Source organism: Eutrigla gurnardus (genome assembly GCF_963514095.1).
Source record: "Eutrigla gurnardus genome assembly, chromosome: 13".
Lineage (NCBI taxonomy): Eukaryota > Metazoa > Chordata > Actinopteri > Perciformes > Triglidae > Eutrigla > Eutrigla gurnardus.
Window position 1 is genome coordinate 459,861 of NC_139936.1, and position 16,136 is coordinate 475,996.

Consider the following 16,136-nt stretch of genomic DNA (forward strand, 5'->3'; position numbering starts at 1 on the left):
ACAGACAGGAAGACAGACAGGAGGACAGACAGGACGACAGACAGGAAGACAGACAGGAGGACAGACAGGATCACAGATAGGAGGACAGACAGGAAGACAGACAGGATCACAGATAGGAGGACAGACAGGAAGACAGACAGGACGACAGACAGGAGGATAGACAGGAGGACAGACAGACAGGAAGACAGACAGGAGGACAGACAGGACGACAGACAGGAAGACAGACAGGACGACAGACAGGAAGACAGACAGGAGGACAGACAAGAACAGACAGGAAGACAGACAGGAGGACAGACAGGACGACAGACAGGAACACAGACAGGAGGACAGACAGGACGACAGACAGGAAGACAGACAGGAGGACAGACAGGAAGACAGACAGGAGGACAGATAGGACGACAGACAGGACGACAGACAGGACAACAGACAGGAGGACAGACAGGAAGACAGACAGGAGGACAGACAGGATCACAGATAGGAGGACAGACAGGAAGACAGACAGGATCACAGATAGGAGGACAGACAGGAAGACAGACAGGACGACAGACAGGACGAGAGACAGGAAGACAGACAGGAGGACAGACAGGATCACAGATAGGAGGACAGACAGGAAGACAGACAGGACGACAGACAGGAGGATAGACAGGAGGACAGACAGACAGGAAGACAGACAGGAGGACAGACAGGACGACAGACAGGAAGACAGACAGGAGGACAGACAGGACGACAGACAGGAAGACAGACAGGAGGACAGACAAGAACAGACAGACAGGAAGACAGACAGGAGGACAGACAGGACGACAGACAGGAAGACAGACAGGAGGACAGACAGGAAGACAGACAGGAGGACAGACAGGACGACAGACAGGAAGACAGACAGGAGGACAGACAAGAACAGACAGGAAGACAGACAGGAGGACAGACAGGACGACAGACAGGACGACAGACAAGAACAGACAGGACGACAGACAGGAGGACAGACAGGACGACAGACAGGACGACAGACAGGAGGACAGACAGGAAGACAGACAGGAGGACAGACAGGAGGACAGACAGGAGGACAGACAGGACGACAGACAGGAACACAGACAGGAGGACAGACAGGATCACAGATAGGAGGACAGACAGGAAGACAGACAGGAACACAGACAGGAGGACAGACAAGAACAGACAGGAAGACAGACAGGAGGACAGACAAGAACAGACAGACAGGAAGACAGACAGGAGGACAGACAGGACGACAGACAGGAAGACAGACAGGAGGACAGACAGGAAGACAGACAGGAGGACAGACAGGACGACAGACAGGAAGACAGACAGGAGGACAGACAAGAACAGACAGGAAGACAGACAGGAGGACAGACAGGACGACAGACAGGACGACAGACAAGAACAGACAGGACGACAGACAGGAGGACAGACAGGACGACAGACAGGACGACAGACAGGAGGACAGACAGGAAGACAGACAGGAGGACAGACAGGAGGACAGACAGGAGGACAGACAGGACGACAGACAGGAACACAGACAGGAGGACAGACAGGATCACAGATAGGAGGACAGACAGGAAGACAGACAGGAACACAGACAGGAGGACAGACAAGAACAGACAGGAAGACAGACAGGAGGACAGACAGGATCACAGATAGGACGACAGACAGGAAGACAGACAGGAGGACAGACAGGACGACAGACAGGACGACAGACAGGAAGACAGACAGGATGACTGACAGGAAGACAGACAGGAGGACAGATAGGACGACAGACAGGATGACAGACAGGAGGACAGACAGGACGACAGACAGGAAGACAGACAGGAGGACAGACAGGACGACAGACAGGACGACAGACAGGAAGACAGACAGGATGACTGACAGGAAGACAGACAGGAGGACAGATAGGACGACAGACAGGATGACAGACAGGAGGACAGACAGGAGGACAGACAGGACGACAGACAGGAAGACAGACAGGAGGACAGACAGGATCACAGATAGGAGGACAGACAGGAAGACAGACAGGATCACAGATAGGAGGACAGACAGGAAGACAGACAGGACGACAGACAGGACGAGAGACAGGAAGACAGACAGGAGGACAGACAGGATCACAGATAGGAGGACAGACAGGAAGACAGACAGGACGACAGACAGGAGGATAGACAGGAGGACAGACAGACAGGAAGACAGACAGGAGGACAGACAGGACGACAGACAGGAAGACAGACAGGAGGACAGACAGGAAGACAGACAGGAGGACAGACAGGACGACAGACAGGAAGACAGACAGGAGGACAGACAAGAACAGACAGACAGGAAGACAGACAGGAGGACAGACAGGACGACAGACAGGAAGACAGACAGGAGGACAGACAGGACGACAGACAGGAGGACAGAGAAGAACAGACAGGACGACAGACAGGACGACAGACAGGAAGACAGACAGGAGGACAGACAAGAACAGACAGGAAGACAGACAGGAGGACAGACAGGATCACAGATAGGACGACAGACAGGAAGACAGACAGGAGGACAGACAGGATCACAGATAGGAGGACAGACAGGAAGACAGACAGGACGACAGACAGGAGGATAGACAGGAGGACAGACAGACAGGAAGACAGACAGGAGGACAGACAGGACGATAGACAGGAAGACAGACAGGAGGACAGACAGGAAGACAGACAGGAGGACAGACAGGACGACAGACAGGAAGACAGACAGGAGGACAGACAAGAACAGACAGGAAGACAGACAGGAGGACAGACAGGACGACAGACAGGAAGACAGACAGGAGGACAGACAGGAAGACAGACAGGAGGACAGACAGGAGGACAGACAGGAGGACAGACAGGAAGACAGACAGGAGGACAGACAGGACGACAGACAGGAACACAGACAGGAGGACAGACAAGAACAGACAGGAAGACAGACAGGAGGACAGACAGGATCACAGATAGGACGACAGACAGGAAGACAGACAGGAGGACAGACAGGACGACAGACAGGACGACAGACAGGAAGACAGACAGGATGACTGACAGGAAGACAGACAGGAGGACAGACAGGATCACAGATAGGAGGACAGACAGGAAGACAGACAGGATCACAGATAGGAGGACAGACAGGAAGACAGACAGGACGACAGACAGGAGGATAGACAGGAGGACAGACAGACAGGAAGACAGACAGGAGGACAGACAGGACGACAGACAGGAAGACAGACAGGAGGACAGACAGGAAGACAGACAGGAGGACAGACAGGACGACAGACAGGAAGACAGACAGGAGGACAGACAAGAACAGACAGACAGGAAGACAGACAGGAGGACAGACAGGACGACAGACAGGAAGACAGACAGGAGGACAGACAGGACGACAGACAGGAGGACAGAGAAGAACAGACAGGACGACAGACAGGACGACAGACAGGAAGACAGACAGGAGGACAGACAAGAACAGACAGGAAGACAGACAGGAGGACAGACAGGATCACAGATAGGACGACAGACAGGAAGACAGACAGGAGGACAGACAGGATCACAGATAGGAGGACAGACAGGAAGACAGACAGGACGACAGACAGGAGGATAGACAGGAGGACAGACAGACAGGAAGACAGACAGGAGGACAGACAGGACGATAGACAGGAAGACAGACAGGAGGACAGACAGGAAGACAGACAGGAGGACAGACAGGACGACAGACAGGAAGACAGACAGGAGGACAGACAAGAACAGACAGGAAGACAGACAGGAGGACAGACAGGACGACAGACAGGAAGACAGACAGGAGGACAGACAGGAAGACAGACAGGAGGACAGACAGGAGGACAGACAGGAGGACAGACAGGAAGACAGACAGGAGGACAGACAGGACGACAGACAGGAACACAGACAGGAGGACAGACAAGAACAGACAGGAAGACAGACAGGAGGACAGACAGGATCACAGATAGGACGACAGACAGGAAGACAGACAGGAGGACAGACAGGACGACAGACAGGACGACAGACAGGAAGACAGACAGGATGACTGACAGGAAGACAGACAGGAGGACAGACAGGATCACAGATAGGAGGACAGACAGGAAGACAGACAGGATCACAGATAGGAGGACAGACAGGAAGACAGACAGGACGACAGACAGGAGGATAGACAGGAGGACAGACAGACAGGAAGACAGACAGGAGGACAGACAGGACGACAGACAGGAAGACAGACAGGACGACAGACAGGAAGACAGACAGGAGGACAGACAAGAACAGACAGGAAGACAGACAGGAGGACAGACAGGACGACAGACAGGAACACAGACAGGAGGACAGACAGGACGACAGACAGGACGACAGACAGGAAGACAGACAGGAGGACAGACAAGAACAGACAGGAAGACAGACAGGAGGACAGACAGGATCACAGATAGGACGACAGACAGGAAGACAGACAGGAGGACAGACAGGATCACAGATAGGAGGACAGACAGGAAGACAGACAGGAACACAGACAGGAGGACAGACAAGAACAGACAGGAAGACAGACAGGAGGACAGACAGGATCACAGATAGGACGACAGACAGGAAGACAGACAGGAGGACAGACAGGACGACAGACAGGACGACAGACAGGAAGACAGACAGGATGACTGACAGGAAGACAGACAGGAGGACAGATAGGACGACAGATAGGAGGACAGACAGGAAGACAGACAGGATCACAGATAGGAGGACAGACAGGAAGACAGACAGGACGACAGACAGGAGGATAGACAGGAGGACAGACAGACAGGAGGGCAGACAGGACGACAGACAGGAAGACAGACAGGACGACAGACAGGAAGACAGACAGGAGGACAGACAAGAACAGACAGGAAGACAGACAGGAGGACAGACAGGACGACAGACAGGAACACAGACAGGAGGACAGACAGGACGACAGACAGGAAGACAGACAGGAGGACAGACAGGAAGACAGACAGGAGGACAGATAGGACGACAGACAGGACGACAGACAGGACAACAGACAGGAGGACAGACAGGAAGACAGACAGGAGGACAGACAGGATCACAGATAGGAGGACAGACAGGAAGACAGACAGGATCACAGATAGGAGGACAGACAGGAAGACAGACAGGACGACAGACAGGACGAGAGACAGGAAGACAGACAGGAGGACAGACAGGATCACAGATAGGAGGACAGACAGGAAGACAGACAGGACGACAGACAGGAGGATAGACAGGAGGACAGACAGACAGGAAGACAGACAGGAGGACAGACAGGACGACAGACAGGAAGACAGACAGGAGGACAGACAGGAAGACAGACAGGAGGACAGACAGGACGACAGACAGGAAGACAGACAGGAGGACAGACAAGAACAGACAGACAGGAAGACAGACAGGAGGACAGACAGGACGACAGACAGGAAGACAGACAGGAGGACAGACAGGAAGACAGACAGGAGGACAGACAGGACGACAGACAGGAAGACAGACAGGAGGACAGACAAGAACAGACAGGAAGACAGACAGGAGGACAGACAGGACGACAGACAGGACGACAGACAAGAACAGACAGGACGACAGACAGGAGGACAGACAGGAGGACAGACAGGACTACAGACAGGAAGACAGACAGGAGGACAGACAGGAAGACAGACAGGAGGACAGACAGGACGACAGACAGGAGGACAGAGAAGAACAGACAGGACGACAGACAGGACGACAGACAGGAAGACAGACAGGAGGACAGACAAGAACAGACAGGAAGACAGACAGGAGGACAGACAGGATCACAGATAGGACGACAGACAGGAAGACAGACAGGAGGACAGACAGGATCACAGATAGGAGGACAGACAGGAAGACAGACAGGATCACAGATAGGAGGACAGACAGGAAGACAGACAGGACGACAGACAGGAGGATAGACAGGAGGACAGACAGACAGGAAGACAGACAGGAGGACAGACAGGAAGACAGACAGGATGACAGACAGGAAGACAGACAGGAGGACAGATAGGACGACAGACAGGACGACAGACAGGAGGACAGACAGGAGGACGGACAGGACGACAGACAGGAAGACAGACAGGAGGACAGACAGGACGACAGACAGGAAGACAGACAGGAGGACAGACAGGATCACAGATAGGAGGACAGACAGGAAGACAGACAGGATCACAGATAGGAGGACAGACAGGAAGACAGACAGGACGACAGACAGGAGGATAGACAGGAGGACAGACAGACAGGAAGACAGACAGGAGGACAGACAGGATCACAGATAGGAGGACAGACAGGAGGACAGACAGGAGGACAGACAGGAAGACAGATAGGAGGACAGACAGGACGAGAGACAGGAAGACAGACAGGAGGACAGACAGGATCACAGATAGGAGGACAGACAGGAAGACAGACAGGACGACAGACAGGAGGATAGACAGGAGGACAGACAGACAGGAAGACAGACAGGAGGACAGACAGGACGACAGACAGGAAGACAGACAGGAGGACAGACAGGAAGACAGACAGGAGGACAGACAGGACGACAGACAGGAAGACAGACAGGACGACAGACAAGAACAGACAGGACGACAGACAGGAGGACAGACAGGACGACAGACAGGAAGACAGACAGGAGGACAGACAGGAAGACAGACAGGAGGACAGACAGGAGGACAGACAGGAGGACAGACAGGAAGACAGACAGGAGGACAGACAGGACGACAGACAGGAACACAGACAGGAGGACAGACAAGAACAGACAGGAAGACAGACAGGAGGACAGACAGGATCACAGATAGGACGACAGACAGGAAGACAGACAGGAGGACAGACAGGACGACAGACAGGACGACAGACAGGAAGACAGACAGGATGACTGACAGGAAGACAGACAGGAGGACAGATAGGACGACAGACAGGACGACAGACAGGAGGACAGACAGGAGGACAGACAGGACGACAGACAGGAAGACAGACAGGAGGACAGACAGGACGACAGACAGGAGGACAGACAGGATCACAGATAGGAGGACAGACAGGAAGACAGACAGGATCACAGATAGGAGGACAGACAGGAAGACAGACAGGACGACAGACAGGAGGATAGACAGGAGGACAGACAGACAGGAAGACAGACAGGAGGACAGACAGGATCACAGATAGGAGGACAGACAGGAGGACAGACAGGAGGACAGACAGGAAGACAGATAGGAGGACAGACAGGACGAGAGACAGGAAGACAGACAGGAGGACAGACAGGATCACAGATAGGAGGACAGACAGGAAGACAGACAGGACGACAGACAGGAGGATAGACAGGAGGACAGACAGACAGGAAGACAGACAGGAGGACAGACAGGACGACAGACAGGAAGACAGACAGGAGGACAGACAGGAAGACAGACAGGAGGACAGACAGGACGACAGACAGGAAGACAGACAGGAGGACAGACAAGAACAGACAGGAAGACAGACAGGAGGACAGACAGGACGACAGACAGGACGACAGACAAGAACAGACAGGACGACAGACAGGAGGACAGACAGGACGACAGACAGGAAGACAGACAGGAGGACAGACAGGAAGACAGACAGGAGGACAGACAGGAGGACAGACAGGAAGACAGACAGGAGGACAGACAGGACGACAGACAGGAACACAGACAGGAGGACAGACAAGAACAGACAGGAAGACAGACAGGAGGACAGACAGGATCACAGATAGGACGACAGACAGGAAGACAGACAGGAGGACAGACAGGACGACAGACAGGACGACAGACAGGAAGACAGACAGGATGACAGACAGGAAGACAGACAGGAGGACAGATAGGACGACAGACAGGACGACAGACAGGAGGACAGACAGGAGGACAGACAGGACGACAGACAGGAAGACAGACAGGAGGACAGACAGGACGACAGACAGGAAGACAGACAGGAGGACAGACAGGATCACAGATAGGAGGACAGACAGGAAGACAGACAGGATCACAGATAGGAGGACAGACAGGAAGACAGACAGGACGACAGACAGGAGGATAGACAGGAGGACAGACAGACAGGAAGACAGACAGGAGGACAGACAGGATCACAGATAGGAGGACAGACAGGAGGACAGACAGGAGGACAGACAGGAAGACAGATAGGAGGACAGACAGGACGACCTGACAGTGAGACACATGGGACTAAATACAAAGAACAGTAATGAGACAAGAAGACAGACAGGAAGACAGACAGGAGGGCCGGCTGGAAATTGATTGGTGGACACAAAGGGGGCGGAGCAAAGCTGAGCAGACAGGAAATTACCTAAAAAAAACAAGACCATGGCTGCGGATCGAATAGTCAACAAATGAGGTCCTGGCTCCTTTCCCTTGACCTCGGGGTGAAAGGTCACAGGGTCAAGGACTTAGGAAAACAGAGCGCGTTGCTCAGAGAATCCAACCCCATTGGCTGTATTTACATTTCATTTGTGGTTTTAGTTTACTTTCTGTCAAACATTTGTAACATGATTTAAAATGACTTGATACTGATTCTACTGTATGTCTGCATGAAAGTCATCGTTAAATATGCAAATAAGCTTATTGTTTGATTTCATGAACGGCTCTCATCATGGCGGCTTCTTCAGTGAGGAACCGTCCTCAGAGAAGAAGACGAGTCCACCACAGACCTGGACCTGCTGGACTGGACTGAGCAGGACTCACCTCCTGTCAGTGGGTCCACCAGTTTACCCAGACTCCTCTCCAACATGACATCATCAGGAGCCTCCAAGACCACTACACACACACACACACACACACACACACACACTAACTGTAACTCTTTTCTTTCATTTAGCAGCCTTTATGAAACATTTCTCAATAATATATGTGTATATATATATAGTATATATATATACTATATATATATATATACAGTAAATATAGTGTGAGCTGATGGTTCTGGATTGTTCTCACCGACATGTTGGGGGATGATTCCGGCCTGCTGGAGACTCAGAGCCTGTAGACGAGTCTGAGGGATTCCGTCCAACACCCAACCCTGTAACACACACACACACACACACACACACACACACACACACACACACACACACACACACACACAATGCATGATAAAAGTGTAAGTCCACCTTTATGTTAGTGGTGGTGACAGGAGGTCATGTGATCGTGATCAATTAATTCAAACTTCAACAGAGAATAAACTTGAACGACTCTAAAACCCAACGGAGCAATCTCATTGGAGGAACCAGGACCATGCAGACTTCCTGTTGGATGACAAAGTCAGTAAGACAGACAGACAGACAGACAGACAGACAGACAGACAGGCAGGCAGGCAGGCAGGCAGACAGGCAGACAGACAGACAGATAGGTAAAGTGATTAATGTGACATGATGAGGCGGGTGCTGAAGGGAGCTGTCAATCATCCTCGTCTCCTCCATCCACACTGACAGCCTGGAGATAAACTCATCACACACACAGTCACACACACAGTCACACACACGCACACACACGCACACGCACACACGCACACACACACACACACACACACACACAGTCTCACACACACACACACACAGTCACACACACACACACACACACACACACACACACACACACACACACACACACACACACACGCACGCACAGTCACACACACGCACACACACGCACACGCACACACGCACACACACACACACACACACACACACACACACACACAGTCACACACACACACACACACACACACACACACACACGCACGCACACACACAAACACGCACACACACGCACACACACACACACACACACACACGCACGCACACACACACACACACACACACTCACACACACACACAGACACTTTCCTCCCGTGTGGGATGAGTTTAGCCTGCAGCCAAAAACACACATTAACAGATGAAAGAAGCTGCACACACACACACACACACACACACACACACACACACACATACACACACACACACACTAGACAGTGATGCTAAACGCTGAAGCCTAAAAGAAGCAGACGAACAATAATAACAATAAACACTACAACACGCAACAACACACAACCAATAGTAGAACCAAAAGGAACACTGGGACCTAATGAAGGACCTGGAGACCTTCCTGAAGGACCTGGAGAACCAACTAAAGGAACACTAGGACCTAATGAAGGACCTGGAGACCCTCCTGAAAGACCAGGAGGACCAACTAAAGGAACACTAGGACCTAATGAAGGACCTGGAGACCCTTCTGAGGACCTGGAGAACCAACTAAAGGAACACTAGGACCTAATGAAGGACCTGGAGACCCTTCTGAAGGACCTGGAGAACCAACTTATGGTACATTAGTATCTACTAAAGAACCTGGAGACCCTCCTGAAGGACCTGGAGAACCATCTAAAGGAACATTCGGACCACCTGAAGGAGCTGGATACCCTCCTGAAGGACCAGGAGAACCAACTAAAGGTACATTAGGACCTACTGAAAGACCTGGAGACCCTCCTGAAGGACCTGGAGAACCAACTACAGTTGCATTAGGACCTCCTGGAGGACCTGGAGACTAGGGCTGAACGATTTTTGGGAAAAGATCTAATTGCGATTTTTCTGACAGATATTGTGATTTCGATTTGATTCAAGATTTCCTTCAAATCAAGCTTCAGTGCAATATTCACAATGTACAGTAACATTAAAACATTGAATGCTATTACTCTAATGCAAGGACTAAAGTTAAAAATTGCTTCCAAATGAATTTATTAACAAGAAACATGCATGTTCATTCTTTAAAGTCCTTGACCAATGGCAGTTATTACAAATGAACTAAAAGAGACATCTTTGACTGTCTTAAAATGTGCAAAAATCCTTAACTGTAATAATTTAATTGTAAATCAAATACAAAAACTGTTATTGAAATAAAATGACCCTTCTAAAAAATATGTCAGACATTAAAATAGGTGGGTCATTCGTTTATGGCTTACCACTTTATCTTTACACTCCGCGTATAGCTGTGGGACGGCAACCTGTTAGAAGTCGGTGCGGGAGGGAATCGTATATCTGTCCAGCGTGCGGAGGAGGTTTTTAAATCCCTCTTTCCGGTGCACCCTCTCGCGGGAGATTATATCACCGGTATATATTGGTTGTGTTTCCACTGGATGTTGCAACTTTAGCGCGACAGGTTTTTCCCAGTACCCGTTTCTGGTGCATGTCTGCAGCCTCAAACCGAAAATACTCCCAATGACGGACGTGCTGTTTTTCTTGGCGATTAAATCCCCTTACTCCGCTTCTGGTCCAGTTGAAGTAATTTCTGACTAATTACAAATACGGAGCAGGTTCATACTGATTGGTTAGCGTGACCTGTTCACGAGTAGTCTGATTGGTGAGCTTGGCAGGATGGTCGGGAGACGGCATGTGTAAAATAGTTGACAGATCCTGGGTGAGTCAGGAGCGCTGCAAAAACCGCAGCTTTGGCGATCACATGATCGCGTTGTCTGAAATCGCAATTTCGGTCAGAAAACGATAAATCGTTCAGCCCTACTGGAGACCTTCCTGAAGGACCTGGAGAACATACTAAAGGAACACTAGGACCTACTGAAGGACCTGGACACCTTCCTGAAGGACCTGGAGAACCAACTAAAGGAACACTAGGACCTCCTGAAAGATCTGGAGAACATACTAAAGGAACACTAGGACCTACTGAAGGACCTGGACACCTTCCTGAAGGACCTGGCGAACCAACTAAAGGAACACTAGTGCCACCTGAAGGACCTGGAGACCCTCCTGAAGGACCTGGAGAACTAACTAAAGGAACACTAGGACCACCTGAAGGAGCTGGAGACCCTCCGGAAGGACCTGGAGAACTAACTAAAGGAACACTAGGACCACCTGAAGGAGCTGGAGACCCTCCTGAAGGACCTGGAAAACCAACTAAAGGTACATTAGGACCTCCTGGAGAACCTGGAGACCCTCCTGAAGGACCTGGAGAACCAACTAAAGGAACACTAGGACCACCTGAATGAGCTGGAGACCCTCCTGAAGGACCTGGAGAACCAACTTAAGGTACATTAGGACCTCCTGAAGGACCTGGAGAACCAACTAAAGGACCACTAGGACCTAATGAAGGACCTGGAGACCCTCCTGAAAGACCAGGAGGACCAACTAAAGGAACACTAGGACCTAATGAAGGACCTGGAGACCTTCCTGAAAGACCAGGAGGACCAACTAAAGAAACACTAGGACCTAATGAAGGACCTGGAGACCCTTCTGAAGGACCTGGAGAACCAACTTATGGTACATTAGGATCTACTGAAGGACCTGGAGACCCTCCTGAAGGACCTGGAGAACCATCTAAAGGAACATTAGGACCTCCTGAAGGAGCTGGAGACCCTCCTGAAGGACCAGGAGAACCAACTAAAGGTACATTAGGACCTACTGAAAGACCTGGAGACCCTCCTGAAGGACCTCGAGAACCAACTACAGTTGCATCAGGACTTCCTGGAGGACCTGGAGACCCTCCTGAAGGACCTGGAGAGCCTCCTCCAGATTGCCATGCTACACAGGTTCCCTGTAACAGACTGTGTTGGCGTGTAGCAACATCAGAGATCAGAGATGCTGCAGCAGACAGATCAGTACAGCCGTGTTGTTGACAGCAGCTTCACCGTCTTTAATTCTCTTAAACTGATCTCAAAGCAGCTCTCGGCGTGCTGATGGGCGCTGACAGGAAACAGGATGTGATGCTAACGAGGAGCAGCAGAGAGGACGAGCTCCAGTGAAAACAACAGGCCTGATGTGACAGCAGCTCGTCTGTTTGATCAGCTGCTCTCTGGGGAGACACGCCTTCGCGCTGCTTGGCCTGCTGGGAATCGTAGTAAGACACGGTGGCGACCAGAGCACTAATTATTATCATCACAGCAGCTGATCAGAGAGACAGTCAGCGAGAGAGACAGTCAGAAGTGGTAAACAACTCTGTCCAGTCTGAAGGTCTACCAGCAAATACAACGCGTTCCTCTCACAGGAGCGCGGGATTGGCCTCTGCTGGTCACCTGACCTTGAACTGGAGGTTGGTTCGACAGAAACAGAAGAACGATGACATCACAGACTCACCCTGTTGAAGCAGTCGACCTCATTCAGTCTCTGATGAAGCTTCTGAACACACACACACACACACACACACACACACACACACACACACACACACACACACACACACACAATCACCATCACGATATGAAGAGTCACATCAGTAAATATGTCAGAATCACATCTGTCTAATGCTGGTGGGAAGCCAGTCAGGGATCAGTGTACATTGAACATACTGTATCTAAGAAGTGAACGTTGTCATGGTGACATGTTTGTGGACTACCTTTTTGTAGCCTTGAGTTCAGCACTTTGACTGTCACCATCTTTACATTTGTAGCTAACTAGCATTGGTAGCGACCTGTCAATCAGCAGGTAAGCCCCGCCCCCTAAAGCATCCCCTGCTTTCTGGTCTGGTGGACTCTAAATGGACCATAATGTACTAAATGAACATCATGCTGGATTGAAGAAGACTTGAAACTAGAGATTGCGACCATAAACATGTTTACAATGTTTACTGAGATAATACATCAAGAGAGAAGTAGGACCATTTTCTCATAGACTTCTATACAATCAGAGAGGAGTCGCCCCCTGGTGGCCAGCAGAGAGAAGTAGGACCATTTTCTCATAGACTTCTATACAACCAGAGAGGAGTCGCCCCCTGGTGGCCAGCAGAGAGAAGTAGGACCATTTTCTCATAGACTTCTATACAACCAGAGAGGAGTCGCCCCCTGGTGGCCAGCATAGAGAAGTAGGACCATTTTCTCATAGACTTCTATACAACCAGAGAGGAGTCGCCCCCTGGTGGCCAGCAGAGAGAAGTAGGACCATTTTCTCATAGACTTCTATACAACCAGAGAGGAGTCGCCCCCTGGTGGCCAGCAGAGAGAAGTAGGACCATTTTCTCATAGACTTCTATACAACCAGAGAGGAGTCGCCCCCTGGTGGCCAGCAGAGAGAAGTAGGACCATTTTCTCATAGACTTCTATACAACCAGAGAGGAGTCGCCCCCTGGTGGCCAGCAGAGAGAAGCTTTAAGGAGAACCGGAGGTTGATATCTGGTCATTGTGTGAATTAGTGTGTGTGTGTGTGTTGCCATGCCTGTATGCTCAGCTCTGATTGGTCCAGCATGTCTGTGGTCACATGGACGGCTCTCAACTCAGCACTCAGCCTGGTGGCCTGCAGGACGATCACAACAACAACAGAGAAGAATGATGATGAACATGAGCTGTTGTTGTTTACTCCTCACATGGTCGCCGTGGTGATGAACTATCACACTAAACACACTGCTCAACCAGCTTCCCCTCCACGATAAACCTCCTCCAACAGTGACGATGTCAGCATGCCAGGAAGTTAAACAGCTGATCAACAGGATGTGATGACCATGTTTAAACTGTTCCTTAAGACTCACCACGGTGTGTTTCCCAACAGAAGGAGGGCCGAGCAGCAGGACCCTGGGGACTGGGAGACAGACAGTGCTTCAGTGTCTACATACTCGGAGAAAGAACAGTAAATATAACATTTGAATAAATCATATATCTGAATGCTATAAAGTATGTATGAAGATAAAGATTATTCTGGCGACGGAGGAACATCTGCATTCAAATAATAATAATAATAATAAACATCATCATCTGGAATCAGATGAGGTTGAAACATGGAAGCAGAGGATGTGGAACCACGGCGGCATCTAATGGCTGTAAATATGATCACATAAAGGTACACTACAGAGACAGACAGACAGGCAGATAGACAGACAGACAGACGGGGGAACTGAGGATGTGGACCAGGTGAAGTAAATGGTAAATGGTCTTCATTTATATAGTGCTTTTATCCAAAGCCCTTTACATTAATGACTGACATTCACCCATTCATTCACACATTCACACACCGACGGTGGAGTCAACCACGCAGGGCGACAGCCAGCTCGTCAGGAGCAATTAGGGTGAGGTGTCTTGCTCAGGGACACCAGGCACTCAGCTAGGAGGAGCCCAGTACCCCTTTGCTTCATGGTAGACCCCCCGGGGCTCTGCTGGTTGACTTACTGTCCATGCTGGTCCTCTGCAGCAGGCGGACCAGGTGCCTGATGGGGTCTTCAGGCTGATCCACCACCAGACTTAACAACATGCTCTGAGACACAGACACAGACCAGGATCAGTGGAGTCCACCTGGACCACCTGGAGTCCTCCATCTGCTCCAACCTGCAGACTTTCATACCTGCAGCAGCTGGTGGACGTTGTGTTTGTCAGCGTAGACGGACATCTGAGGATGAACCCTCAGAGGATACACCGTCTCCTCCATCAGGGAGACAAGGAGCAAGATAAGGCCCCGGCACTCTGTTTTCCTGAGGACCACGAACACATCACCAGATCACAAACAAATCTGACAGAGGGAGACAGACAGGGAGAGAGAGACAGACAGACAGAGAGACAGACAGGGAGAGAGAGACAGACAGGGAGAGAGAGACAGACAGGGAGAGAGACAGACAGGGAGAGAGAGACAGACAGGGAGAGAGACAGACATAGAGAGACAGACAGAGAGACAGACAGACAGACAGAGAGAGACAGGCAAACAGAGCTTCCAACGTTTTTCATGTGATGAAGTTAAAACCGACCTGGTAGCTAAAACGAGCTAACCGTTAGCTTTAGTTTATCGGAGTTAAATAACGAACGTTAACGGACACAAACTGGTTCGTTCGGGTCTCAGCGGGTTGATTCGGGTCTCAGCGGGTTGATTCGGGTCTGGGCGGGTTCGTTCAGGTCTCAGCGGGTTCGTTCGGGTCTCAAGCTTCTCACCTGTTCGAGCAGCCGGTTGCTAGGTACGAGTTTGCTTGTTGTCAAGGAAGGACGTCACTAACGCGCGTGCGGGGGGAGTCTCTGCTGGCGTCTTCTAGCAACGGAGCCGCACAGCGTGTAACGACAGGAAGCAGAAACCGCTGCTGCGTTTCAACAGGAACATTATCTTACAAAATAAAAGCTTGGTTTGTAATGAAAAAACACAGCCGGTCTTCAAAATAAGAGTTATCCGCCTGCATCAAGCAGAGGATTGTGATTGGATGT

At 50.7% G+C, this 16,136-nt stretch overlaps 1 protein-coding gene across 1 annotated transcript in view; it reads right to left on the reverse strand.

Moving 5' to 3' along the window:
• The window catches only part of ak8 (adenylate kinase 8), a 24,952-nt gene extending 8,974 nt beyond the window's left edge, over positions 1 to 15,978 (reverse strand). The window contains exons 1-8 of the mRNA XM_084025679.1: positions 15,873 to 15,978; positions 15,295 to 15,421; positions 15,123 to 15,207; positions 14,489 to 14,538; positions 14,169 to 14,256; positions 13,105 to 13,274; positions 8,966 to 9,047; positions 8,714 to 8,785 (exon numbers count right to left, since the gene is read on the reverse strand). Of these exons, the coding sequence (XP_083881805.1) occupies positions 8,714 to 8,785; positions 8,966 to 9,047; positions 13,105 to 13,274; positions 14,169 to 14,256; positions 14,489 to 14,538; positions 15,123 to 15,207; positions 15,295 to 15,378 (631 nt within the window). The 5' untranslated portion in view covers positions 15,379 to 15,421; positions 15,873 to 15,978. The remainder of the gene's footprint in view (positions 1 to 8,713; positions 8,786 to 8,965; positions 9,048 to 13,104; positions 13,275 to 14,168; positions 14,257 to 14,488; positions 14,539 to 15,122; positions 15,208 to 15,294; positions 15,422 to 15,872) is intronic.
• Between the last annotated feature and the right edge of the window lie 158 nt (positions 15,979 to 16,136).